The sequence below is a fragment of the Cannabis sativa genome, chromosome X (assembly GCF_029168945.1).
Source record: "Cannabis sativa cultivar Pink pepper isolate KNU-18-1 chromosome X, ASM2916894v1, whole genome shotgun sequence".
NCBI lineage: Eukaryota > Viridiplantae > Streptophyta > Magnoliopsida > Rosales > Cannabaceae > Cannabis > Cannabis sativa.
In genome coordinates, this window is record NC_083610.1 from 40145157 (window position 1) to 40170327 (window position 25171).

At 33.0% G+C, this 25171-nt stretch overlaps 3 protein-coding genes across 5 annotated transcripts; 1 reads left to right on the top strand and 2 right to left on the bottom strand.

Moving 5' to 3' along the window:
* Positions 1 to 1007: 1007 nt before the first annotated feature.
* On the bottom strand, positions 1008 to 4076 carry LOC115705729 (uncharacterized). Of its 2 annotated transcripts, none has more exons than XM_030633155.2 (5): positions 3546 to 4076; positions 2726 to 2790; positions 2443 to 2618; positions 1949 to 2057; positions 1008 to 1510 (listed from the first exon to the last, which is right to left on the bottom strand). In XM_030633155.2, exons 1-5 carry the CDS (start codon positions 3847 to 3849, stop codon positions 1190 to 1192), a joined length of 975 nt encoding a protein of 324 aa, XP_030489015.2. In that variant the 5' UTR covers positions 3850 to 4076; the 3' UTR covers positions 1008 to 1189. The 2 variants fall into 2 exon arrangements, with proteins under 2 accessions (XP_030489015.2, XP_030489009.2); XM_030633149.2 differs by having other exon boundaries at positions 2726 to 2793.
* Positions 4077 to 5776: 1700 nt separating this feature from the next.
* Positions 5777 to 9268, bottom strand: LOC115705741 (putative UDP-glucuronate:xylan alpha-glucuronosyltransferase 3). Of its 2 annotated transcripts, XM_030633168.2 has the most exons (5): positions 9111 to 9268; positions 8855 to 8979; positions 7860 to 8066; positions 7062 to 7699; positions 5777 to 6976 (listed from the first exon to the last, which is right to left on the bottom strand). In XM_030633168.2, the coding sequence occupies exons 2-5, from the start codon at positions 8911 to 8913 to the stop codon at positions 5946 to 5948; spliced, it is 1935 nt and encodes a 644-aa protein (XP_030489028.2). In that variant the 5' UTR covers positions 8914 to 8979; positions 9111 to 9268; the 3' UTR covers positions 5777 to 5945. The 2 variants fall into 2 exon arrangements, with proteins under 2 accessions (XP_030489028.2, XP_060963057.1); XM_061107074.1 differs by lacking the exon at positions 9111 to 9268 and having other exon boundaries at positions 8855 to 9101.
* Positions 9269 to 19948: 10680 nt separating this feature from the next.
* LOC115709648 (uncharacterized) lies at positions 19949 to 22237 on the top strand. Its single transcript, XM_030637811.2, has 2 exons — positions 19949 to 21091; positions 21567 to 22237. Exon 1 carries the CDS (start codon positions 20310 to 20312, stop codon positions 20949 to 20951), a length of 642 nt encoding a protein of 213 aa, XP_030493671.1. The 5' UTR covers positions 19949 to 20309; the 3' UTR covers positions 20952 to 21091; positions 21567 to 22237.
* The last annotated feature ends 2934 nt before the right edge of the window (positions 22238 to 25171 follow it).

Genomic DNA, 25171 nt, shown 5'->3' on the forward strand with positions numbered 1-25171 from the left:
AGATATATATAGCACTGATTAAATTATATGTCACGTCAACAAAAGTACAATAAAAAATATAACTTAAAGATTATCTTAAAAAATTGATATATCGTATTGTTGTCAGAGGAAATTAGACAACACCAAAATTATACGAGTATTCAAATAAAATTAGAGTACGTAAAAGCAGATATAATGTCTCTATCATCAATTTCTCATGGATCAAAGGATGATGGAGCTTAGATTTAGACTTATCTTGCTTGTAATTCAATCAAAATTAGTGTTGATGCTGCAATTTTCAAGACCGAAGGATAGTATGGGTTTGGAATTGTTGCTAGGAATAGTTTGGGCTCTCTTTATCTTGTTGAGGTAGTGGAGCAATGGGAGTGAAAGAAGCCTTGAGCTGGGTGAAGGCTTCAGGTTTGGAACATGTGATCATTGTAACAGACAGTTTAGTCACTATTCAAGTTGTGCATTCCAATGTCAACATGCCTTCAAGAAATTTATTGTAGTATTCTTGAACACACTGCTCTTGCCGAGCTTAGAAATTTATTATATACAAAATGTTTTGAAAAAAATTAGGGAAATTACTCCGTATATTGTTTTTTTTTTTTCAAATTTATAGTTTAGGTTTCTAAAGTGGTTGCAACACTAGTTGCAATAGGGGTTTCCACACGATTTTTTGTTGCAATATAAGTTGCAGCGCTAATTGCAAGAGGGATTTTGATGTAGAATTTCGTAAAAATACGAAAGAAAAAAAAAAAACTGTTTAGAAGTGTAAAATTGAAAAAGTCCCAAAAAATTATCCCTTTTTTTTTTGAGAGAAAATGGAAGAAAAAGAAATCTCACTGTAAATTATAATTAAAAATGTGTAAATAAAATTGTAAATTTCATATAAGAATGGCTCTTGATTTTTTCCCTTATACCAAACATAGTATAAGGATAGAGCCCGCCCTGGCTCTTAACATTTTCCTAAAAGTAAGCCATACCTAACAAAAGAGGTTGCCCAAGACATGTTACATACTCTATACAATAAGTATGATATTGATATTATATATAAATAAAAAATATATTTCTTTTACAAATTACAATGTCAAAAATGGAAAGACATAGGAAAACATGACATTTTGTATAAGTATATTAGCCTTTTAATCTAAACTCTCTGCTATATCTTAATTTTGTTGAGTTGGGAAAACAATGCTTACTATAATCAAAGTTCAGAATACAACCGGACCAAACACAGGGAATCAAAGGGTGTCTCCAAACGCCATTCTCTTTGTTTTTTATTGAGTGGTCTCCCTTTACCTGTTTTCTCTCTATTTATTCTCACATCTGCTATGCCCCATGTGCAACACTTTGTCTCCATATCAAATGAAACAAGCCTAAAAACACCATCACTTTCTGAGGATGACGAACCAGATGGAGATGGAGTTATCTCACTCGCATAGTACTTCACGTACATAGCTCGATCTTTGAACCGGTCAAGGTCTTGTGGAATCCGAACTACCCTTTCAACACCCGGCGATGACACCTTGAACAGAACCATTTTATTCAAATATCAGCTATAAAGAAAGTGATTCATTGCAATGCTAGCTAGCATCTGTTAAGGAAACACTGAGATAAAAGTGAACTGACCACTTCCCATGTCATTTCGGCCAAGGTTTTATTCAAACTAGTCAATATATTTAAAAGCACAAACACAACATTTTTGGCTTAGACAACGCCTAAACTAGATAAAACAACCACCAACATGGGCATTTGGGCTTTGATTGAAGGTTTTTATGGCTAATCTGGACAAAGTGTACACTGCAATGCTATATGTTTATCCTTAACCTCAGCATGAATTCGATCGAGTGTGTCAGTCTTCCAAAGTATGTATTTCTCTATCATAGAGTGCTAAACTAGAAATAAAAAAAAAATACAAAGAAAATGAAACATAACATAGAATAATTAGAAACGAGGAAATTACCTCTAAAGACACATTCTCAGGTATTGATTTAGCCAGCTCTGCTTCATCTAACCGTGCTCGATATGTTGTGGTAAAAGCTTCTATGTCTTCCATAGTGGGGGAACCAGATCTGTGACATATGATTATGGCTCAATAGGAATAAATAAATTTGTATGGACACCCCATAAAAATTAACTAGTAACCAAAGAGAAATGTCAAGAACAAAGTAATATCAAAATAATTTGGATAAAAATACCTACAAGGAATAAATAAGTTAAAAAAAAGAAGTATGTTTTGAATTATTGAATACACCATCACAACATTGCAACAGGATTAACTTGTAATTGTGAGAATGGTTGACACCATGCAACGTTTGTTGCTTGCAGTATCAATATATGCCATGCTACTATCATTATCATGAAAAAAGTACATAAAATATAAGTTTTCTCTCTGTTCACTTAAAAATATATAATCTTCAATACCATTATCCATTAATAGTTTCAAATGATGCTTACTTATTTGCAAGTGTCTCAATGCGCACTCGAATGGTAGAATTTAACAATGTCTTGAAGGCATATATTTTCAGTTCACCATCGAAGGAAAGAGAAACTTCTTCAGCAATCTCTAATGCCTTTTTATCCCACCATGTTCCTGCAAGAGAAATTCCACCCCCTGCACCTCCATCTCCAACCTAGACAAAACAAAACAAAAAAATTGACAGCGTACAGTCAATCTTCGATTTCTTAATTCAAATTTAAAGCGAGGTCAGCTCATGAATATCTTCATCATGGAACTTACATAGGTTTCAGCATCATCCGACTCATACTCATCTTCACCATAATCCTCATCATCATCTATAATATCTTCTACAAATGATTGAGAGTTTCATTCAGACATGAAGCACTCAAAAGCTTTTCGTTAAATGCTCAGAAATTTGGAAATTAAAAATAGTTGGTACCCAATTGCTAAAATTTATTGACAAACACAAATCATATTCGTCATTCAAAGTGCCTTAAACAACTACTACTTGTAATGGTTAATCTTGCCACTGACTTTCACCTCCTAGATTACTCAGTCCTCTCCCTCTCTATCTAAATATATATATATATATATGTGTGTGTGTGTGTGTTTATAGTTGATGAACTATTTATATCTCTTTTCTTTTGTCAAAATTTCAACTTCTTTTTTTCTCTTCATCCCATTTTAACAAATAATCCTTTCATATGCTACCCAATTCAACTCACTAAACTATATTTTATTCACTCAAGCATTCAACACATGAAAAGGTTAAATTAGAAGTTTGATGTTAAAAAGAATCACTTATCATTGATGCTACAATTGTTTTCGAATGTACATTCATCTAAATTCTATGCTAACAACTTCTACACAACTCTTTACCAAACTAGTTCCTTGTCCAAAACTCTTTGTAATACACAGCCTAGCCAATAATGTGTGTTTAGAGATAACAACTTCTCTCACTAGTAACTTTATTGAATTAAGCATTGTATCAAACACTAAGAAGTCTTCCTCCAATAATATGTACAAAGTACAACCCAGGCCAAATGTTCACAGCAACCAAACAAAAGAAGAAAAGAAAAGAAAAGAATTGAGTGCTGACCATTTTCGAAATCGTCAAAGAGAAGGTCTTCTTCATCATCGTCCAGTGAAACTTCTTCGACTATAGTTGGGCTGAGCACCGGTTCTGGTTGCGGGGGCTCCGAGCGTTTTTTGCGGGCATGGTGGACATGGAAGTTGTTTTGGAGTATACGAGGAAAAGGGTATCCCCAGAATGAGAAAGAAGAGCTGCCCAGTGAGAGAGAAGGTGGTCTCCTAGTCCTCGAGTGGGAAGAGGAAGTTGTGGTTATGATTGGTGAAAATGAAACCAAAGAAGCTCTCATGCTACAATCTACGCGCATATTCATTTCTTCTCTGGGAATTCAGAGAGAGAGAGATGAACCTTGCTCTGAATGAGAGCTGTGAACCTGTGGAGTTCAGAAGAGAGGATACACGAAACGACGTCGTCTTTGGGGTGTTCTACTATGGGAGAAGAGAATTTCTTTTTTAGCATAAATGTCCTCTTTAGTTTTATTCTGTGCAATTCAGCCCTCGAGAATATTTTTTTAGATTATAAAATGTTAAATACCATTTTGGATTTTATATTTTTGTACAATTTATCGATTGGTGTCATAAGCTTTATTTTTCGTTTTTTTTCTTTAAACAAAATCAAACGAAAAGTAGTTTCTAGCACGAACAAATATAAAAAATGTAACCTTCATGTCATATAGTTTTAAGTTAGGTACAATTAAGTTTCATTTTGATGAAAATTAAATTCATAATATTATTTTGTACCATTTTAAAAAATACAAGTGTTGTTAAAGGAATTTAAACAACACTAAAAATCGCAAGTATTCAAGCAAAGCTGGAATACCCACGATCAACATGTGAGTATTCACCTAGAGTGGCGAATACTCAAAACAACATAAGGAGTAATAAAATAAAAATAGTGAATATACAGAGAGAGGGAGAAAAAATTATAGTGGTTCAGTCATAGTTCGTTCTGCTTAATCCATTTTTGAAAGAGATTTATGATTAGTTTTATTTGGATGAGAACACTCTTTTATATAGAAAGCAAGTGATCCTTCAGTTCATACAACCGGCTAGGCAAGACCGTTACTCGGACTAGACGCTTGCAAAGATGCAATCTTTACGTGGGATGCAGGGGAGACACTTGATCATCACATATAATCGATATATACGCGACTATGCTAACTTCTCTCTATGTCCTGCTTTTACTTTATTATGTCATGTATAGTGTGCGACTAGACTCTGTCTCGGTCATACATTTTCGCAAGTTTTTATCATGTGAGGATAGCTATATTACAAATGTTATTGACATGTCATCCTTTTCCGATCGAGAACTAGATCCACATGTCAATCATATACAAACTGTACTCGTATTTCTAAGTGAAAAATTCATCCTATAACGATAGGGTTTAAATTATTATTTAAGTTTTAACAAAACAGATCATCTAATCAGTAATTTTTGTAAAATTAAGAATCTAAAATAGTATTTATCTATATAGCAGGAAGCAATTACAACGACATTTGGTTAGAAGGAATGAAAACATAAGAATTAGAATATGAATGGAATAGAATTAAATTTAAAATGTAAAAAAAAATAATAAAAAATTTTTAATTTTTTTTTTCATCTTGCATTGGAATGATCTTTGATTCCATTTTAAAATGAAATAGTCAATCCACCAAAATGATAAAAAAGAATGACATTCCAATACTTTAAAATACAACAAAACAAATAATAGAATAAAAATTATTTATTTTCTATTTCATTACCTCCTCTCCAACCAAACCCCAGATGACATAATCTTATAAATGTACAATATTTTTAGAAAAATGTTTACAGTTATATTTAAAAAAAAAAAATAGAGTTTTGTCAATAAAAAAAAGACTTAAACAACTAAAATCTCAGGAAAAGCTTATGCTAAAAACCTTTAATTTAGTTTTATAAATTATAATTTAGTACTACAGGTGTAATGACAATACACCCTGAAGCAAAATTTGATTGAAGAATAAAAAAGAGAGAGAAAAAAAAAAAACGAAAGCATTATTTATCAATTAACTTATAAATAAACCTAACCGATTTTCCTATTCATAGAGCATTAACAACTTTTGTTAAACTTTATTTGATTAATTATGACTTGAGAAAAACTAAAATGAACAAAATCTAAATAGAAAATGTTGGTCTAGACAAGAATGTACTCGGATAGAAAATGACAATTCATAAACAAGGAATCATTTTCTCATTCAAAGTAGCCACAAAAGGCTTCAAGGTATCCAAAACCTCTGCCACTTATATTGAATAACAAAAAATTGAGTGTAAATAAATATTATGACATATAATAAATACTATTTATGACATCTCAAGAATGAAAAACATAATGAACTGTATCCCCTAAATTAAAGTGTACAAGTATGAGAGTAATGTAAAGAAGAAAAAAAATTATGAAGTGAGTGATGCTGTAGTAGTAACTCCAGGCAATGCTGGTGTAGCAGTTGCATTGTCTGTCCAATTCTTCTCACCCCAATGCCACAACATGCTCTCCCAGAAACAGAATTCCTCGAAACACGCTTTCAAACGCGTGTCCTTGATCTTAATCTTCCAGTGACCGTCTGTGTAATTTGCTTTCTCGGCCTGCCTTCGATCCCACTCCAACGCTGCTTTCTGCTTCGACCGAAGTAAGCAGTACTTGTGCAAGTTTTCTGGCATGGCGTCGTGAACTTTCCACCATGTTTTGTGTGCAACATCGCTCGCGAACTCCTGTAGAATGTCAACGTTCCAGTTGCAGTCATAGTCTCGGAAACAGATCCACGGCTTGTTTCCCAGATAGTGTATGACATAAAGAATTGGTGGATCAGCACCGAAGAGTCGAGTTTTTGTTTCCTTTTTCTCGGGCTCATCGCCTTCCCAGTAGTGTTTTAAGAAGTTCATGTGTTTTGGGATCCTATGCCACCATGTAAAGATCTCATTAAGGTATCCTTGGTCCCCACCATTGTAGGACACAATTTCATTGATGTGATCCATTAACAGCTGAAATGTACAATTTGATGGTTCAATAACCATAACACCTGAGTTAAATAGAGTAGCATTGTTTCCAATGGCTGATATTTCGGGCATCTCAAACAAGAAATCAATGTTCCTAAGAATAAGCAAGTCAGCATCAATGAAAATAATCTTGTCATAATCCGTCAACTGCCAAAGGCGAAACTTGCTGTAGTTCCACTCGTTGTATGCCTCTGGTTCAGCTTTCGGGTTCCTAATCCTTTGGATTGTGTGAATCTTCCAACCGGCTGCCTCTAACCCTCCTCGGTGATAGTCACTAATTGTATCATCAACAAGTATCACAAGATCTCGGGTTGAACCAGCCATTCGAATACTCTGTGCTGCAACAATGGCTCCACAAACATACACATGGGCGGAGTGAAGGATTGTAGCATATGCTTCTCGGGGCGCTCTTTCCGAATGAAAGTTCTCTGCTTACAACTACTTGGTTAGTTTTCCAAAAGAAATTATCAAAGAAACAAATTAACAATAAAGAGTAAATGGCTGAAGTCTAACCTTTAGTATTAAGAGGAACTGAAAGTTCACATGACCCAACTGGGAGCTGAACCTTATCCCTCAATTTATTACGATCTGGTTCATACAGCCAGGCATTCCCTTCTCGTGTGACTAGATCTTTACAAGTAAACAGATTCGGGATTGGAAAGCACTCGGTCACAAAAAGCACATGAACCGAATGATACCCTTTGGCCGATGAAGCAAGCCTTGCTGCTTCTAGTTGCAAATGCAAACGAGCCACATCTCTCGACCACCTCCCTGACTTGTCGCAAGGGAGCTTGACAGCGATAAGATCAAGCCTAGGCTTTCCAGGAACTTGGATCCTGGGGACATAAGGACAAGTGGGAAAGTCAAAATCTTCTTCTTCATCGATCCATTCGGGGTACAAAGACTCCCATGTTGTGTTGCGTGAAACATGGTCGAGATGCAGAACTACATGCTCAGCATCAGGTATCAGCTCGTTCCATTGCACAATCTCACTTTTATTAAAGTTCAAAAGGCCAATTCCCTTGTATGTATCTCGTTCAGTCAGCTTCTCTAAGACATCTGAAATTTGATCCCAATTGATGTCTAATGATGAAACATAACGTAAATCTGCAGCATTGCTCTCTCCAACCCATCTCTCTATGTAATTAGGCCTGCATTAAGTATTAGACTTTATGTTTCAGCATTCAATAAGGAAAATCAAACATAACATACAACATTCTCGACGACAGAAGGCTATTCCCTCCAACAACTAAACCAAAAACCGAAGCTAACTAGAAACGAAAACAAGATGAGTATGCAGATTTATCATACCGGGACAGTGAATGTGATAGATGTTCTGTGTTATAAACTGCAGGAGCAAGGAAAAGCGTCACAAAAGTTCCGAGCAGTATGATGACAAGTACAACTTTCAATGTAGGTTTGTAGTTCAAATTCCTATCTTGTACAGGAATTCGGAATGCTTTCTCAAAATGTCCAAAAACTCTATTTCTTTGGGGTCTTTTTTTGTTTGTGTCTTCACTGTAAAAAGCAATTATGTCCACATGAGAAACTTTCTGGCAAGTAAAAGAATGTTCAGACAGAGACTATAACAAAAATAAAATCAAAGAGTCAAAAACCTAGCACATTAAAGATTAAATTCAAAGGTTTTATCTTGAATGGCTTATTCACCACTATATAATAAGTTTTCTGGCTTTCTAAATAGAACTGAGGAAAACTCCAACTTGCTGATAAAAACAGATAACCCCAAAAAGAAGTCTCTTGTAGAAAAAATTCCCAATTCACCAAACACAATATGACAATATATAAAAAGAAATAAGAAAACATTCACCCATTTCCTTGAATATCATTCTTGTATTGTGAAAAATACAGATTTATAAAACATTTATGCCCAATTAATAATTTTTCTACCAAAAACCAAGTCAACAACAACCTAAGTATATAGAAATCTACGTGAGTGAATACATATCAAAATGCACATAAATTCCAACAACCTAATAAAGTAACCTTGTTGAGCTGCCTAAAAGAGAATAGAAGAAGAGCAAAAAGAAAAAAGTCAAACGCTTCAAACAACAGGATCAGAAAGTGAAATGATTGATAGATACATAACAAAAACCAAGACAAAAAGTAAAATTTCAGAAAACCCAAGTAAATAAATACTCAAAGTAGAAATCACCCAGAAAAACAAAAATCCCAGAACTATAAAGATCTGTCTATCAGTATTAAGTACATTCATAAAACTGAAATTATCATATTCCATAATCAAATTAAGACAAAACCCAGAAAAAGAAAGAGAGAAAGAGAAAGACTTGTATGAAGCAGACAAACGAAGTCTGGGCTCAACAGGATTGGAAGAAGTGCCTCTCATGTTTATGGGTTGAGTAGAAGAAGAAGAAGAAGAAGAAGAAGGGTGATCTCATCTCATATTTAGCTCCTGAAATTGAGAAACACAGAAAACAATTCCCCAAAACATTAATTAATGAATGGAAATGGAATTTTGAAAAACACAAAAACAGGAAAGACATAAAATGAAATAAAGGAGAAAGAAAGAGGGAAGTGACTAACTACTGAGCAGCGTTGTTGTGATCTGTGACTGCCTATGTTGTTGTTTGTTTTAGTTTAGTAGTGTTTAGTTTAGGACACAACACAAAACACAACTCAATCAAACTCTTGCTTTTGTTTCAACTCATAAAAATAAAAATCATTTGCTTTGCTTTGGTGAAAGTAAAAGACAACACTTCTATCTATTTCAATTTAATCTAGATTTACCAAATGGTCCTTGTAACTTTTTAATTTATTAATTGCACTTTGACTCAAGTAATCACCTTTGACTATATTTTTATTGATGGTAAATGTTAAATGCTAATAGGGTGGCGCATTGTTTGGCGCGATCCTCTCTTCATGAGGCTGATCGTATTTTTAATATTTCTTCTTTACCTTTTGTAATTTCTTCTCTGGTTTTGGATGATTTAAGTTAATGAAGTTTTCATTATTATTCAAAAAAAAAAAAAACTAGAAAAAACGTAGATACAGTAATATCTTTAATATCATTGTACTAAAAAAATTATATTCTAATTGATTGATATTATTAGGAGTATGCATCAGATCTAATTTAATTTATTTCTCAATATCTGATCTAATTCAATTAGTAATTGGATTTGAAAAATAATCATCTGATCCAATCCAATAAAACTTCACAATCCAATCCAATTACTAATTGAATTGGATCGATTTTTTAATTAGATTTCTAATTACACGCCTAAATTTTAATATTAATATAAAAATATGAAAAAAAATACGTAAAGATTAAATATCTCATCCATAAATATACCATCATTACAATATAATGTAACTAAAAGTTTCAAATGATTAAAATAATAACATTTCTAAGTAATAAAATAGAACAAAATATTATGAAAATAAATACACAAAACAACCAAATGTTACAAATTCAACATAAAAAAATCCAATGAAAACATAATTAATATAAATTACATTTTTTATTACATATATAAATATAAATAATTTTTTAACATATATAAATATAATTAGAAAATTTACATGTACTAACTTTTATCATTTTTCTACAAAAATACCGCGAGGCAGTATTTTTTACTTTTTTACTATATTTTTTTATAAGTTTCACACTGCAGTATACTGTGTTAAGTTTTCACTGGTATTCTACTAGTGTTTTTTTAGATATTCTAATGTTGTTTTGAGTTGTTCTGCTTTGTGTTTTACTGGTGTTTTAATAAAAACACAATATTTTTAAAAAGATTTCCGTGTGACAGTATTTTTGTAAAAGTTAACACAAACTCCAGTATTTTTGTAAGTTTCCCATATACTTGGATTGGATGGGTCTTTAATTGAATTTTGAGATTTACATCCAACAACTGATCCAATCCAATTAGAATCTAACTTTTAGCATATAATACAATCCCATTGTAATTGGATATCCAATTTTTTTGTAATTGGATTGGATTGAATCGGTTCGATCGAATTTGATTGGAATGGATTGGATGTTGTCCACCCCTTTTATAACTAAATAAGGTACAAATATAACAATAATAACAATAAATAATCTTTAATAGTATATTATAATCTTATTTTTAAGTAAATGTAACATTGAAATACAATTATTAATTTCACATAAATAAATTTATAAATTATATAAGAAAATGTTTTTAAAAATATTTTTTTTATATTTAATTTACAATTTTAGGTTTTTTACTTATAAATATACACTTGTAAAGTTTTAAAATTATAAAAATATACTTTTTTCAACAAAAAGTAAGAAATCAACGAAAAATTAACATTACGGTAACTATGAATAAACTATAAAACAACTAAAACCTACCTCATGACAACTATAAATAAACTATAAAACAACCAAGAGAATGGTTTATTATTTTTTACTGAAGGGGTATTTCTATTAATAAAAAAATTCAAAGCACAAAAATAGAAAAAAATTGTGTTGACGTATTTTTTTTTTAAATTTTTTTGGTTTATCATGTAAATTTTTCAACTATATATATTATTAAGATATAATTATTCTTTTATAAAGGTTTACCAATAACAACTAATCCTGCAAACCAACAAGTGTTTCCAACGAGTTTTGTCCTTCTCAGAAGGTTACCATTCTAAGATTACTCAAAGTCAAGCACGTTTAACTTTGGAGTTCTCAAGTGACGGGCCACCAAAAACAATATGCACCTTGTTGACATAGGTAGTTCTCATCACCATTTAAACTCTCTTCAACTGTGTAATCTCATACCTACACAATTTAAGAATCATCACAGTTGACCGTTTCCAGGTAGGGGTGCATAAAATATGAGCCAAACCATTCAACCGGGCCAACTCAACCCATTTTTTATAGTAAGAGGTTATGTTAAGAGTAGGTCATAGCTCGGGTTAAAAAGTGATAAGCCATATAATTATGTGTTGGATATGGGTTGGACACACTCTAACTCTATATAACCCAACCCAACCCATTTATTGAGAGACATTCCAAATTTAAAATAATTTTTATATATAAAATATATTTTACATTCACAAAATATATACAAATATTTATTTTACATTTTAATAAATAAATTATATTATTATGATAACGTTAGAAAGTGAAATAACTAAAACACATCACTAACATTTAATCCATAGTTACCCTATTACTTCTACCAAAATATCACATGAGAATCAATCACTATTTTTAACTTTGATAGTCACACAATGATAACACCACCACCTTAGATTTTTTTAAAGCACTACCACTATATTTACACACACACACATTTATATATTTACATGTATCGTTTTTTTGTATATCCACTAAGTTAAATCATTCTATCATGTTTGTAACATAAATATTAAAGTTTAAAATATTCATCTCAACTTAATGAAACCAACCTAACCCACCTCCTATATTATTGTACTAAGTAGGATTGGGTTGTACAATAAAAAAAATGAATGGTTTATAACTTCTCCAAACTGCAATCATTAGGGTGGCTCATTAAAACACCTCTAATCCAGCCAACTCAGCTCATGTGCACCCCTATTTTCAAGCGATGTGAGATTATTGCACAACTTACCTAGTTACACGAGATTGCATAGCTTACTCAGGATTACTGACTGTCATATATACTTTTTTAATACGAGACTTATAAAATACATAACTAATTACAATTAGAGATTATTCTTATTTATAATTAATCTAAATTAAGATTTATTTTTTTATTATTATAAATTAGAGATTATTTTTAATAGAATATATAAAATAAAGGATATAATTAATTTTTGTTATTAACGTGTGCAAACAAGGCCAATGTAAATGTAATTTTCGTGGGAAGTTATTCTAGGAAGTGTGTGAATGAGGATAAAACACGTTGGAAACACTTGTGTTGGTGTGTAGGGCCAGTCATCAGTCCATAAAACAGCTAAAGTGACGTACACGTTACAAATGTCCCTGCCAAGAAAAAAAAATTGCTTCTTCATAGAGATCATAGTGCAAGTAATACTAGTAGCATCTATCTATGATTCAACTTTATCATAAGTAAATTGTTAAGAAACTTGGTTGAAATTGACTCTAAATGATTATCCATCTCAGTAACATTTTGGCCTTTTACCTATATTATAAATACATAATATATAAATGATTGGAAATTAATAGTTTATATAAATTAAAATATTTCAAATGCGTATTATGAATTTTTTTTTTTTATTAAAGTGCTTATATATTACACAATACATAACCTGGCACTCGAACCCAAGACCTCCAACACACATGCACCCTCCTATGGCCACTTGAGCTAACCTCAAGTGGTTGCATATTATGAATCTTAACAGTTAACACCATATAATTGAACCTTTTTCTAATTATTTATTTATATTAGTTTCTTTAGAAATTAATGAGTTGGTAGAAGGGTGAATCTTCTATTTAAAACCAATCTTTTGATTTTGTCAGTCATGTTATGTTAGTTGAATTTGCCAAACATTATATAAGCATAAAATAATCCCATGATTTCAACTCATTCCAATTAATAGCTGGAACCTTTCGTCTTCTATTTCTATTAGTGCATGGAGTATGAAAACAAACTGTTAACAGAAAATAACAGAACACAAACTTGTACAGCTAACTAATTCAGACATTAGTTATCATCCCCCCTCAAACGAAAAGGGGTGGTAACCACTTTAAGTTTGGTTTTGAGATAATGAAAGCGCTCTTTGGGAAGACACTTCGTGAAGATGTCTGCCACTTGATCAATGGTTGGAACATAGCGCACATCAATCTCTTTGTTCAGCAGCTGATCACGAACGAAATGTTGATCGATCTCAATATGCTTGCACCGAGCATGAAAGATGGGGTTAGCAGCCAACGATGCTGCACCTTGATTGTCCACCCAGATGACAGGAGCATCAGCTAACTGGACTTGCAGCTCACTTAGGAGAGACCGAAGCCACTTTATCTCAGCAGCAGTATTGGCGAGTGCACGAAATTCAGATTCAGTAGAGGAACGAGCCACTACTTGCTGCTTTTTAGCAGACCAAGAGACTAAATTGGAACCAAGGAAAATGGCATATCCTCCAGTGGATCGACGGTCATCAACGCAGCTGGCCCAATCGGCGTCAGAGTAGGCAGAAAGAGACATTCGAGAGACTGGTTTAAGAAGCAGCCCATCAGATATAGTGCCTTTTAAGTAACGAAGAAGGCGCTTGCAAGCTTCCCAGTGCACATGAGTGGGAGCGTGAATGAACTGAGATAATTTGTTTATGATGTATGCAACATCAGGTCTCGTTAGTGTTAAGTACTGGAGTGCACCTAAAGTACTCCGATATAAGGTAATATCTTCAAAAGGAGTACCTTCATGCAAGGATAACTTGTAGGCAGTAGATGTAGGACTTGCACAACTCTTTGCTCCTTCTAGATGCACTTTGAGTAATAGATCAGCAATATATTTTGTTTGGGACAGATATAAACCTTCATCATTCCTGTGAATTTCCACACCTAAAAAATAATGAACTTGGCCAAGATCCTTTAAAGAAAACTGATCATTAAGATCAGAGACCAGCTTGTGAATTAGGGAAGTATTTGGACCAGTAACAAGTATATCGTCCACATATACTAAGAGAATAACAAGATTAAAACCAGTACCATACACGAACAAAGAAGTATCAGCTTTGGATGCAACAAAACCCCAGCCAAGTAAAGTGGATTTGAGCTTGTCATTCCATGCTCTAGGGGCTTGTTTCAAGCCATAGAGAGCCTTATGGAGTTTACAAACATGAGTAGGATGATGAGGATCCTCAAACCCTTGTGGTTGACTCATGTAAACCGTCTCTTGAAGAGTACCATTGAGGAATGCATTAGCCACATCAAGTTGCCTAATTTCCCATTGTGAGGAAATGGCTAAAGTAAGCACCAGTCGTACAGTAACCGGTTTGACCACCGGACTAAATGTATCTTCAAAATCAATTCCTGGTTTTTGAAGATATCCTTTGGCAACAAGTCTAGATTTTAATCTGTCAAGAGTGCCATTTGCATTTAACTTCACCCGATGCACCCACTTATTCCCAATGAGATGCATATGAGGCTCAAAAGGAACAAGAGTCCAAGTGCCTTGCGAAATAAGAGCCCTGAATTCAGTGTTCATAGAGGAAAACCAACCAGGATGACTAAGAGCTGCTTTTAAAGACTTCGGTTCAGTAGGAAGTAGAGATTCAGGCAACTTGTGTCGAGTAGCAAGATAGGCCTTCGGTTTGTAGATACCTCTTTGAGATCTAGTAACCATAGAGTGAGTTCGAAGAGGTATTTGAGTATTAGATGCACAAGGAACAGATGTAGAAGCCACAGCCGTGGTAGTATTGTGCATATCTGCTACAGGAACATTAGATGTGGGAGATGCCACTGTAGTAGGATCAAGTGTACTGCCAGAGAGAAAATCAGCACCAGCAGTAGAGGCAGGTGTATTATTGATAACACCAGTATGTGGTATCGATGTTGCTGGTATAGAGTTGGCAGGAGTGACTTCTGTAGTGTTTGGATCTGGTGCTTCTGTGGTGTTTTGATCTGGTACACAAGCAGTATGATGCACAGCATCATTGTGTTCGGGCAACATAGGTGATGAAACACAATGATGCATAGAGTTAGTAGCAGCAGCATCATGATGAGTAGAAAACTGAGCAGTAGGAAAAATATGAGTTTCAGAAGTTACCTGAGACATATTTCGAGCTCGAGTTGCTGGATAAACTTGTTCATTGAACACCACGTTTCTGGCAATGAACAATCTGCCACTAGAATTCTCACAAAGGTAGCCCTTGTGCTTAGGTGAATACCCCAAAAAGACACACTCTTCAGATCTAAACTCAAGTTTATGATGATTGTAAGGTCTTAAATGAGGAAAACATGCACAGCCAAAGGATTTTAAAATGGTGTAATCGGGTGGTTGATGAAACAAACATTCAAAAGGACTCATATGATTTAGGACAGGTGTAGGCATTCTATTAATACTATAAGTAGCACATTGAAAAGCATGCCACCAATAGGTCATATCTAGACCAGATTGAGCAAGAAGAGTGAGTCCCGTTTCAGTTATGTGCCTATGCTTTCGTTCCACTCTTCCATTTTGTTCATGAGTGTGTGGACAAGAATGTTGAAACCAAATGCCTTGATCTCTCAAAAACTTGCCAAACACTCGATACTCACCCCCACCATCAGCCTGGACTCTCTTTATAGGAAGATTGAATTGTTTTTCAACCAAGCTCTTAAACTGAATAAACAATTCAAAAGATTGAGACTTAACAGACATAGGAAAAGTCCAAGAGAACCGGCTAAAATCATCAATGAAAACAATGTAATATTTGTAGTTGTCTTTGGAAGAGATGTGAGATGGCCCCCACACATCTGTGTGGATGAGTTCAAGAGGTTGAGTTGCTCTATTATTGGACAAGGGAAAAGGAAGTCTATGACTTTTCCCTTGTTGACAGGCATTGCAAAGCTGTAATTGTTTTAAAGAATGAGGAATATGGGCTTGAGTCAATATTTTGGTAAGTATAGCTGGTGAGGGATGACCAAGCTTGCAATGCCACAGATTTATATCATGAGAAAGCATAGAATTATAGACAGCAGCATTATTAATAGAGCAAGATGAACTCAGATTTTTATTAACATCAGTATGATTACAGGAATGACAATGTTGAATACAAGTAGAGATATTACATTTATGTGGCACAAGGGCACACTCAGATTCAACTAAGTGACACTGAACAGACGTGTTGGAGAGAGTGGAGCCATCATCACCAAGAAGATAAAGCCCATCTTTAAGTTTCCCTTTGACTAGAACAGCCCCGGTTTGCTTGTCCTTAACAAAACAACATGTTTTATGAAATTCAAGAAAAACATGATTGTCATTAGTAAGTTTAGAGACACTAATTAGATTTTTAGTAATAGATGGGACTTGTAAGACCGAATTTAAGTTTAGAGATGAAGAGTGTTTAGTAGGTAAGAAGGCTTTACCAATGTGAGAAATTACAAGTTTCTTACCATCTCCTACAGCAACAGCTTCTTGGCCCGAGTAAGGAATGGTACTGTCAAGAGGAGCCTCATTGTAGGAGATGTGATGAGTGGCACCCGTGTCAACGAACCAACCTTGGTCATCTCCAAAGTCAGGTACAGAATTTGCAACAAATGCAGCAGGGTCATACTCCAAGATTTGTTCTGTGAGATTGGCCTGGGGCTGAGAATTGCCAACAACCGACTTGGGGTTACCCAATTTTTATCAAACCTGTAGTGACAGGTTGGAGCCGTGTGCCCATATCGCATGCATACTTGACACAAAGGTCGATTCGGATGAGGAGGCCGATTGTAAAATTGAGATTGGTACCCACGGTGAGGAATTCTTGAAGAGGGATCTGGTGCAAAGCCTTTTCCTCCATTGTTATGAGTCCTGAAATTTCCACTTCTTGAGCCAAAAGTGAGGTTGGCAGCCATCTTTGTAGACAAATCCATCATAGTTGTGTGTCGTTCGAGTCTGGTTTCATGAGCTAATAGTAAGGCTTGAACCTCCTCAAGAGACAAGGAGTCACTTCGAGAGGTTATACCAGACACAACGGAATCGAATTCCGGTCCAAGACCATTTAACAGATGAAGAATTAAATCAAGATCTGAAACAGAGTGACCAGCAACAGCAAGAGAATCGCAGATAATTTTGAGTTTGTCAATGTAATCAGAAATGGATTGATTACCTTTGTGTGCACTAGCAAGTTGGCTCTTGAGTTGCAGCAAGCGAGCTTTGGATTGGCTGGAAAATTTCTGTTCAAGGGCTTTCCAAACAGAGTTGGAGGTGGTGTAACTAGCCACGGTTCCAAGAATTCCCTCAGTCATGGAAGATCGAATCCATGAAAGAAGAAGCTGATCTTTCTTGCGCCATTGCTGGAATGATGGATTTGGATTGCCATTAACAAGATACTGAGGTGGAGACAGATCGGTGAGAAGAATTTCATCTAGTTCGTGACCAATAACCGTGGGTAGAACCTGAGATTTCCATGCCAGGAAATTGGTTCGATCAAGTTTGATCGTAAGAGAAGACGTCAGAGAATGCGAGAAGGGATTCCACGAGGGATTAGAAACAGTAGGAGCACTAGGAGCAGCAGGAGCAGCAGGATCGGAGATGCTTGCCGGAGACGAGTTGTCGCCAGACGACGCCATTGACGAAGGTCAATGGCTCTGATACCATGAAAGACAAAGAGAACAGAGGAAACAGAACAAGGCAAAATGCCAGAAAAGCTTGATCCCAGACTTGGGATGTTTATTGATATTTATAGAACAGTACAGCTGAACAATTACAAGAAAACCGTTACAACTTAACAACAGAATTAGTTAAAGAAAACAAACTGTTAACAGAAAATAACAGAACACAAACTTGTACAGCTAACTAATTCAGACATTAGTTATCAGAGTATAATAAAACAATAATTAGCTAATGGTAGTTCAAGATTGGCGCATATAAAATAGTAGTATTTTTAGTATTAAATATTTGGCTAATTAAGATAAGGAAATTTGATTTTCTATACTTACATATACCTAATATTTTATCCCTAAACTAATACATATCACCATTGAAAATATATGACCACTTTATCTAAAATTCAAAAATACTCCTCTTATAACTTAACCCAATCGCTCTCGCATTTCAGCACATGCATCGGACCCGGCGGACCCACAAATTTTTTTAGTGCAAAAACATAAAAAAAAAAAAAATTAAAAAAAAAATTGGTAGTCCGATGGGGTCCGATGGTGGTCCGATGGTCACCTGATGCTACTATTTTTATGTACAAAAACATAAAAAAAAAAAAATTGGTAGTCCGATGGGGTCCGATGGTCACCTGATGGTACTTTTTTTATGTACAAAAACATAAAAAAAAAAAAAAAAAATTGGTAGCAGATCTGGTCAGATGGTCACCTGATGCTATTTTTTTTTTTATGTATAAAAACATAAAAAAAAAATTGGTAGCAGATATGGTCCGATGGTGGTCCCATGGGTGGTCCGATAGGTCCGATGTGGGGTCCGATTGTGTAAGTGAGGGTGATGTAAATGGAGGGTATTTTAGGGATATCATAAAAGTTGTCATATCCTACATATTAGTTATTATTTGCTTAGGAAATTTTTTTTAACCAAATGTAAGTAGGGCTGTACATCGGTCGGTTTGGGCGGTTTATCCTATATATTTTCTAACCCAATCTAAAGTTCGGGTTGCTAAAATTTAAGTGCAACCCGCCCAATTTAAAAAAAAAAATCTATAAACCGACCAACGGTTTGGGCGGTTTGGTCGGGTTAACCCGCCCAAACTTTTTTTTTAGTTTTAAAATCAAAATCAACAAAAATTAAAAAAATAAATTAAAAATATCACATTCCACCAAAGTACAATACCATACATATGACTTTAAAACTAATAATTAAGTATATAACTTTATATTATTATATATTTAATCATTTATATTATATATAATAAAAACTAAAAAGTTAAAAAAAAATTAAAGGTGCGAAATTGGGTTGGTCGGTTTAATTGGGCGGGTTGGACCTATTTTCAACCCGCCCAATTAACAGATTGGGCAGTTTGTAATTTTTTCGGGTTATTTCGGTTTGTAATTTTTATCGGTTTTTTTGGGCGGGTTATTCGGTTTAGGCGGTTTACAAATTTTTTTTTTACAGCCCTTAATGTAAGCATAAAAAATCAAATTTCCCTTAAGATATTTGCTCCCTAAATTTTAACATGTACCAAATTATATTCTCTGAACTTTTTCGGTCGTTAAAATTTTTCCCTAAACTATTGAAATTGTTAGATTTAAAGACTTTTGTCTAATTTCATTCAATTTTACTATTTCGGTGATTGTTTATGTGCTAAACTATGCTTTGATATCTACCAAATCATGTTCCTCGAACTTTGACGTGTACTTAATTATGCCCCTTGAACTTTCATCCATGTTAGACTTTTTTTACTAAAATTGGATAAAAGTCTTTAAATTCAACAACCTCAATAGTTCTGGGGCATTTTTAACGACCTTAAAAGTTCAGGAGGCATGATTTGGTACATGTCAAAGTTAGCAAAAATCCTAATTAGCCTAAATATTTTTATATCATCTAAAAATAAAATATTTTATTTATTTTTATTTTACATTATTTTTGATACTCTTATTTCTAAAAATACTTTAATGACATAATACCTTTCAAAAATGTTATAAGCATAATCTCACACATTATTATTTAATATATTATTTGTTTTAATTATAAATATTAACACACTATTTATTTTTTTAAAAAATCATATATTAATATAAATAAACATGAAATTTAAATTTCTTGACAAAATAAAAAATGTTACATAAATTTAAAAATAACTTTTAAAATAACGCAGGCAATCGACGTTGCATATTTAGGCGTGCTACTCTCTCTCTCTTCCATGGCGAAGAAGAAATGAGTTGGGCGAAAGCCTATTTCTCGACAAGCTGAATTGGATCCCCCTTCAATCCAAGATTGTGAGAATATAGAGGGTAATGGTGAGATTGAAAAAGAGGGACTTGACCTGATTGGTGAGCTGGTCCAAAATGAAGGAAGTGCGAAATTAGTTCTTGATAGCAATCCTGGACGTGGAAGCTGTAATTGATCATGGGCGGAGGAGGTTAAATAAGAAGACTTTCAAGCTAATTCACACCAGCAATGAAAGTAATTTACTTTTGGTAAGATTGCTTATCATGATGCTAAACTATCGTTTATGGAACCTCTAATTCATGAAGGACAAAAGATTGCTAAAGTTGATGTGGAGGAAGTGAAAATGCAAGCTGGGAATTGGAGTACTGTTGTTATTTGTATGGTTCTTGGTGCAAACCCTCCATTTGCAGTCTTTGAAGGGTTCATTAGGAGAATGTGGGGCAAATTGGGGATAGTTCAGGTGGTGAGAGTGAATGCAGGATTCACCATTGTTAAGTTCAATGATGAGGCTACGAGGGATCTTATTCTTAAAGAGGGGATGATTCAATTTGACCGTAAATCGGTTATTATTCGACCTAGAATGTTTGTGGAAATGGACATTACGGATGATCCACCCAAAACCATTGAATTTCTTAGTGAACATGGAAGATTGATCGAGCAGGATGTTGAATACGAATGGCTCTCAACTAAATGCAAGAAATGTGGTGGTTATGGGCATGGGATGATGGATTATAGGAAAGGAGAGAAAACTCAATTTGTTAAAAAGGCTGGTGTTGGTAAAGAAAAGATTGAGTTGAAAACTCCTACTAATGAGAAGCAAGAACAGGAGGCAGCCCCAATAAATGAGAAAGAGCCACATGATAAAGAAAAACAAGAAAGGGAAGAGACAATCAAAGAGAAAGGAAAGAAGACTGTTGAATGGTAGACACCAAAAAAAAAAAAAAGTTCAAAGAAGATCAATGATGCCAAAAGAGATTCAGCATGCTGAAATGGAGCTTGGAAAAGTTGATAACATGAAAAATGCTTATGAGGCTTTGCAGGAAGGGCCTATGGATGAATTGCAAGGTATTCCCTATCCTTCTAATTGATTAATGGATTGTTGTAATATAATGTGTTGGAACGTTAGGAGTCTGGATATCACTAATAAACAGAATATGGTGTTAGATATGTGTCGAATTAAGAATATTGGAGTAGCTGGGATGTTGTAAATGAAAATGTGTAGTAGTAAAGTTGAGAACATGATATTGTCTAGATTTGTTGGGTGGAATGCATATTTTAGTGTGGTTACAGAAGGTCGATTATTGCTAATTTGGAGGAAAACTTTTGTTAGGGTTATTGTTTTGGCTAAAATAGAGCAGTATGTGCATTGTTACATTAAAATGGCAGGGATTGATTAGGACTTTTGCACAACTTTTGTCTATGGGTCTAATGCTCTAAAGGATAGGAAAGAGCTTTAGTGTGGCCTAACTAATCTCAAGTATCCTGTTAAACCGTGGCTCTTACTGGGGGATTTTAATACATTGTTCAATTATTCTGATAGGAATGGAGGGAATAGGGTGGCCAAGAAAGAGCTAGAAGATGCAAATAATTGGTTGGCTATGGGGGTTAGTTGGCTGTCTTTCTAGCTCTGGATCAAGATATACTTGGACTAATAATCAAGAAGGCGAAGATAGAATTTATTCGAGAATAGATCATGTGTTCAAGAATGAGGAGTGGATTGATACCTTCCCTAGCTCCAAAGCTTACTTCTAATGGGAAACTATTTCAGACCATTGTTCGTGTATGGTTACTTTCGCTCGTCCTCAAAATATTGGCATTAAACCATTTAGATACTTCAACTTTTGGTCTGAACATGAGGCTTTCAAGGATGCAGTTATGACTAGTTGGTCTAAACCTATACAAGGGTGATGGGCTGCAGGCTGTCTATTTGAAGCTTCTGAGGCTAAAGCATGTCCTAAGGAAGTTTAATAAAAACATTATTGGGGATGTGAAAGTTAACTACTATAGGGAAAAAGAGAAGTATCAAGAGGTTAAAATGCATGAGCAAATATTGGTTATTCTGAATAAGCCAACGAGATTTCATGAATGCACACCACAAACATCAAGAGCTTGTTTGGTAGTATTTTCAGTTTTTAGTTTTTAAAATTGTGTTTTTAAAAGTGAGAATAGAAAACAGTTTTTTGTCATTTTAAAAATTTAATGCGTGTTTGGCACAAGTTTTTTAAAACTATTTTTAATTTTTTTTCTTACTAAAAAAAATCAATATTTTAACACCATACCATAATATAAACCCATTCGGATCCGGGTCTAGGATCCGAGTATGTGAGTAAAAATATAAAGTATAATATATTAGATAAAAAAAAAATATATTTTTGAAAATTGAAAATAACATTTCGATGTTTTCTGTTTTTTAGTTTTTTAAAACTCAATTTTTAAAAAGCTGTTTTTAAAAATTTTGGCCAAACAACCTCTATTAGTTTTTAAAAAAATTGTTTTTTGTTTTTAAAAATTAAAAACAGTTTTGAAGTTATGAAGTCAAACAGCCTCCAAATATATTGTAACCTCTTGATTTTCTGCGATGATGACCATAATGGAATGTTGTGCTCAATTCATAGCTTGGAAAATTTCAATCATATTTCATCTAACTCCTTCTCTATTGACACGCCTAACAAGAAGGATATGATAGTTTTCTTATTTCCTTTGTGGGTAGCCATATGGTGTATTTTGTTTCCTACAACAATTAGATAATTCTATTTATTTTTGGAACCCCGCAACTGACAACCAAACAAAACTCCCTCTAACATTTTTTTGTAGTACGTGGAATTGAACCATTCACCACTCACTTATGGCGTAAACAAGTTTTGGTGTATAATTTGAACAACCATTTATGGAAAATTATCCTCATGCCTAACCTATTTTCCTCATATCATCAACATAATGATTCTACTGAGATTGAGACTCATTTCATCGATTATACGATGTCCGTTGTTGTTAGTGGCTCTATTCATTGGGCAATCTACATTATTTGCGGTGCACAAAGACAAAAAATTTATATGATAGTTGCTTTTAATCTAAGTAGTAAGAAATTTAGGCTCATTAAACCCTATCTATCTATCTATATATTTATATAATTCCCTTGCTAATCAAGATGACATGGCAAGTTCTCCTTCTAATATTCTAAATTATCTAATTTGTGGATTTTTTGAATTTTTATTTGAAAAAAATATGATAATTATTTAATATATTTAATATATTAATATATTTAATATATTTAATATATTTAATATCATTAATATATTTTTATCAGTTATAACTTTTTATCATTAATATATTTAATATCATCTATTTCTCTTCCTCATTATGAATATAATGTCTTTTAGGTTTTATTTAATGTTATTATTATTTTAATATTGTTTCTATAACTATTATACCATTTAAATTTGTTTCAGTTTTAAAATTTACTATCATTCAATACATTGTATATTTTATTTATATTACTAACAATCTTTTCGGCTTCTTCAATATATATATTTATATTGTCAAGATATATAACACATACTATAACTAAAAAAAAACTCAAACCGAGTAAGTGCTCTAACTCAATCTATTCTTTTTCTGATTTCAAAAAAAAAAAAAAAAAAAATCTATTCTTTTTCTCTCTCTCTTTTCTCAACTCATCATCATATCTTTGATTTTTTTTTCGATTTTATAATAAAAGGTTTAATCTTATTTTATGGCTCTTATATATTTTTTATTTTTGCTACATTTTTTTAGGAAAGACAATTCTTTTATCTGTATTGAAGATTAAATAACTCAAAATAGAGTCTCAGTAAATGACACATGCATCTACAATCACAGGTTAATCTTTTCTCCATTGAAATCTCTCCTCAAATGTACCCTTTCATCTAAACATCAACTCTTATTTCTCATTCTTTATTTTTTCCTTTTGACTGGTACAAAAGAAATTTTTTCAGTAAGTTATAAATGTAGTTTCAGTTTGTTCGTAGTTTTGTTTTTCATATATATACACATAAATATATGTATATATATAAAAATTGTATTATTATTACTTCACATATTTAAAAAATATATTATTATAATTGTGATACTAAGTGAGGTGACATGACACGAGATGGTGTGTGAGTTTTCTTTTTATTTCGTTGCTTTCTCATTTTTTTTTCCATATTTTCTTAGATTTTTTTTAAAAAAATAATTAATAATAATTTATTATTAAAATATTAAAAAATTACATTTATTATTGTAATATTAAAAATTACATTTTTTTTACACATAAATATATTATATATATATATATATAAAAAATGTATCCTGTTTTTTTATAATTTTACGATCGAGAGTATATACATATTATTTACCTTTAATAATGATTAATTATATGTATGTGACTTTTCAATTTTTATACTAATATACATATTACATTTGAATTAAATTAAAAGATGGTTAATAAATCTATAGAAATTTAAAAAGCCACCCCCTATGATCTTACGGCCCTAAGAATTTAATGAGATGGCTATTTTTCTTTCATAAACTAATTATACACATATATATATATATATAGCAATAAAATTTTATGAAATCTATGTATTCTTTGTTTCTATTTTTTATTTTTTCTAGACATTGTACACTCTTTTTTTTTTTTTTTTGCGACCTCTTTCTTAATTTTGAAATTGAAGTGAGACTGACTAAATAGTGAAAGGTAAGGATTGACCAATCATTTGGGTATTCGTGATCTCTTATATTATATATATTATATTAGTATTTGTGTGTATATGTATAAATATTAATTTGTGGTTGAGAGATATTTATAAGAATAATTATCTTTTTTACCCCCTGTACTTATGACACTATACTATTATGTCCCTTAATCTATTCAGCTTGTTACAAATAGTCTTTGTATAATTTTATATGCATACATTTAGTCCTTCTGTTTATTTTGTTTAAAAATACCGTTTGTATTGATGATGTGGTATTATAACAAAGGATAGAGTAGTAATTTCATCTCTTTTTAGAGGGAAAATTGACTATGAGGTGGCATAATAACTGACAATGAAAGATGATTAAAAAATAATTTCATAACCTTTTTAAAAAAATTTAATAAAAATAATTTTATTAAAATAATTCCAA

Coding starts and splice junctions, on each gene's coding strand:
- LOC115705729 (XM_030633149.2), bottom strand. CDS start 3,849: ATGAATATGCGCGTAGATTGTAGCATGAGAGCTTCTTTGGTTTCATTT. Junction 2,619..2,725: donor CGGATGATGCTGAAACCTAT/GTAAGTTCCATG, acceptor TGTTTTGTCTAG/GTTGGAGATGGAGGTGCAGG. Junction 1,511..1,948: donor CTGAGAATGTGTCTTTAGAG/GTAATTTCCTCG, acceptor GTTCTGTTCAAG/GTGTCATCGCCGGGTGTTGA.
- LOC115705741 (XM_030633168.2), bottom strand. CDS start 8,913: ATGAGAGGCACTTCTTCCAATCCTGTTGAGCCCAGACTTCGTTTGTCT. Junction 8,067..8,854: donor CGTTTGTCTGCTTCATACAA/GTCTTTCTCTTT, acceptor TGCTTTTTACAG/TGAAGACACAAACAAAAAAA. Junction 7,700..7,859: donor CTATCACATTCACTGTCCCG/GTATGATAAATC, acceptor TACTTAATGCAG/GCCTAATTACATAGAGAGAT.
- LOC115709648 (XM_030637811.2), top strand. CDS start 20,310: ATGGAACCTCTAATTCATGAAGGACAAAAGATTGCTAAAGTTGATGTG.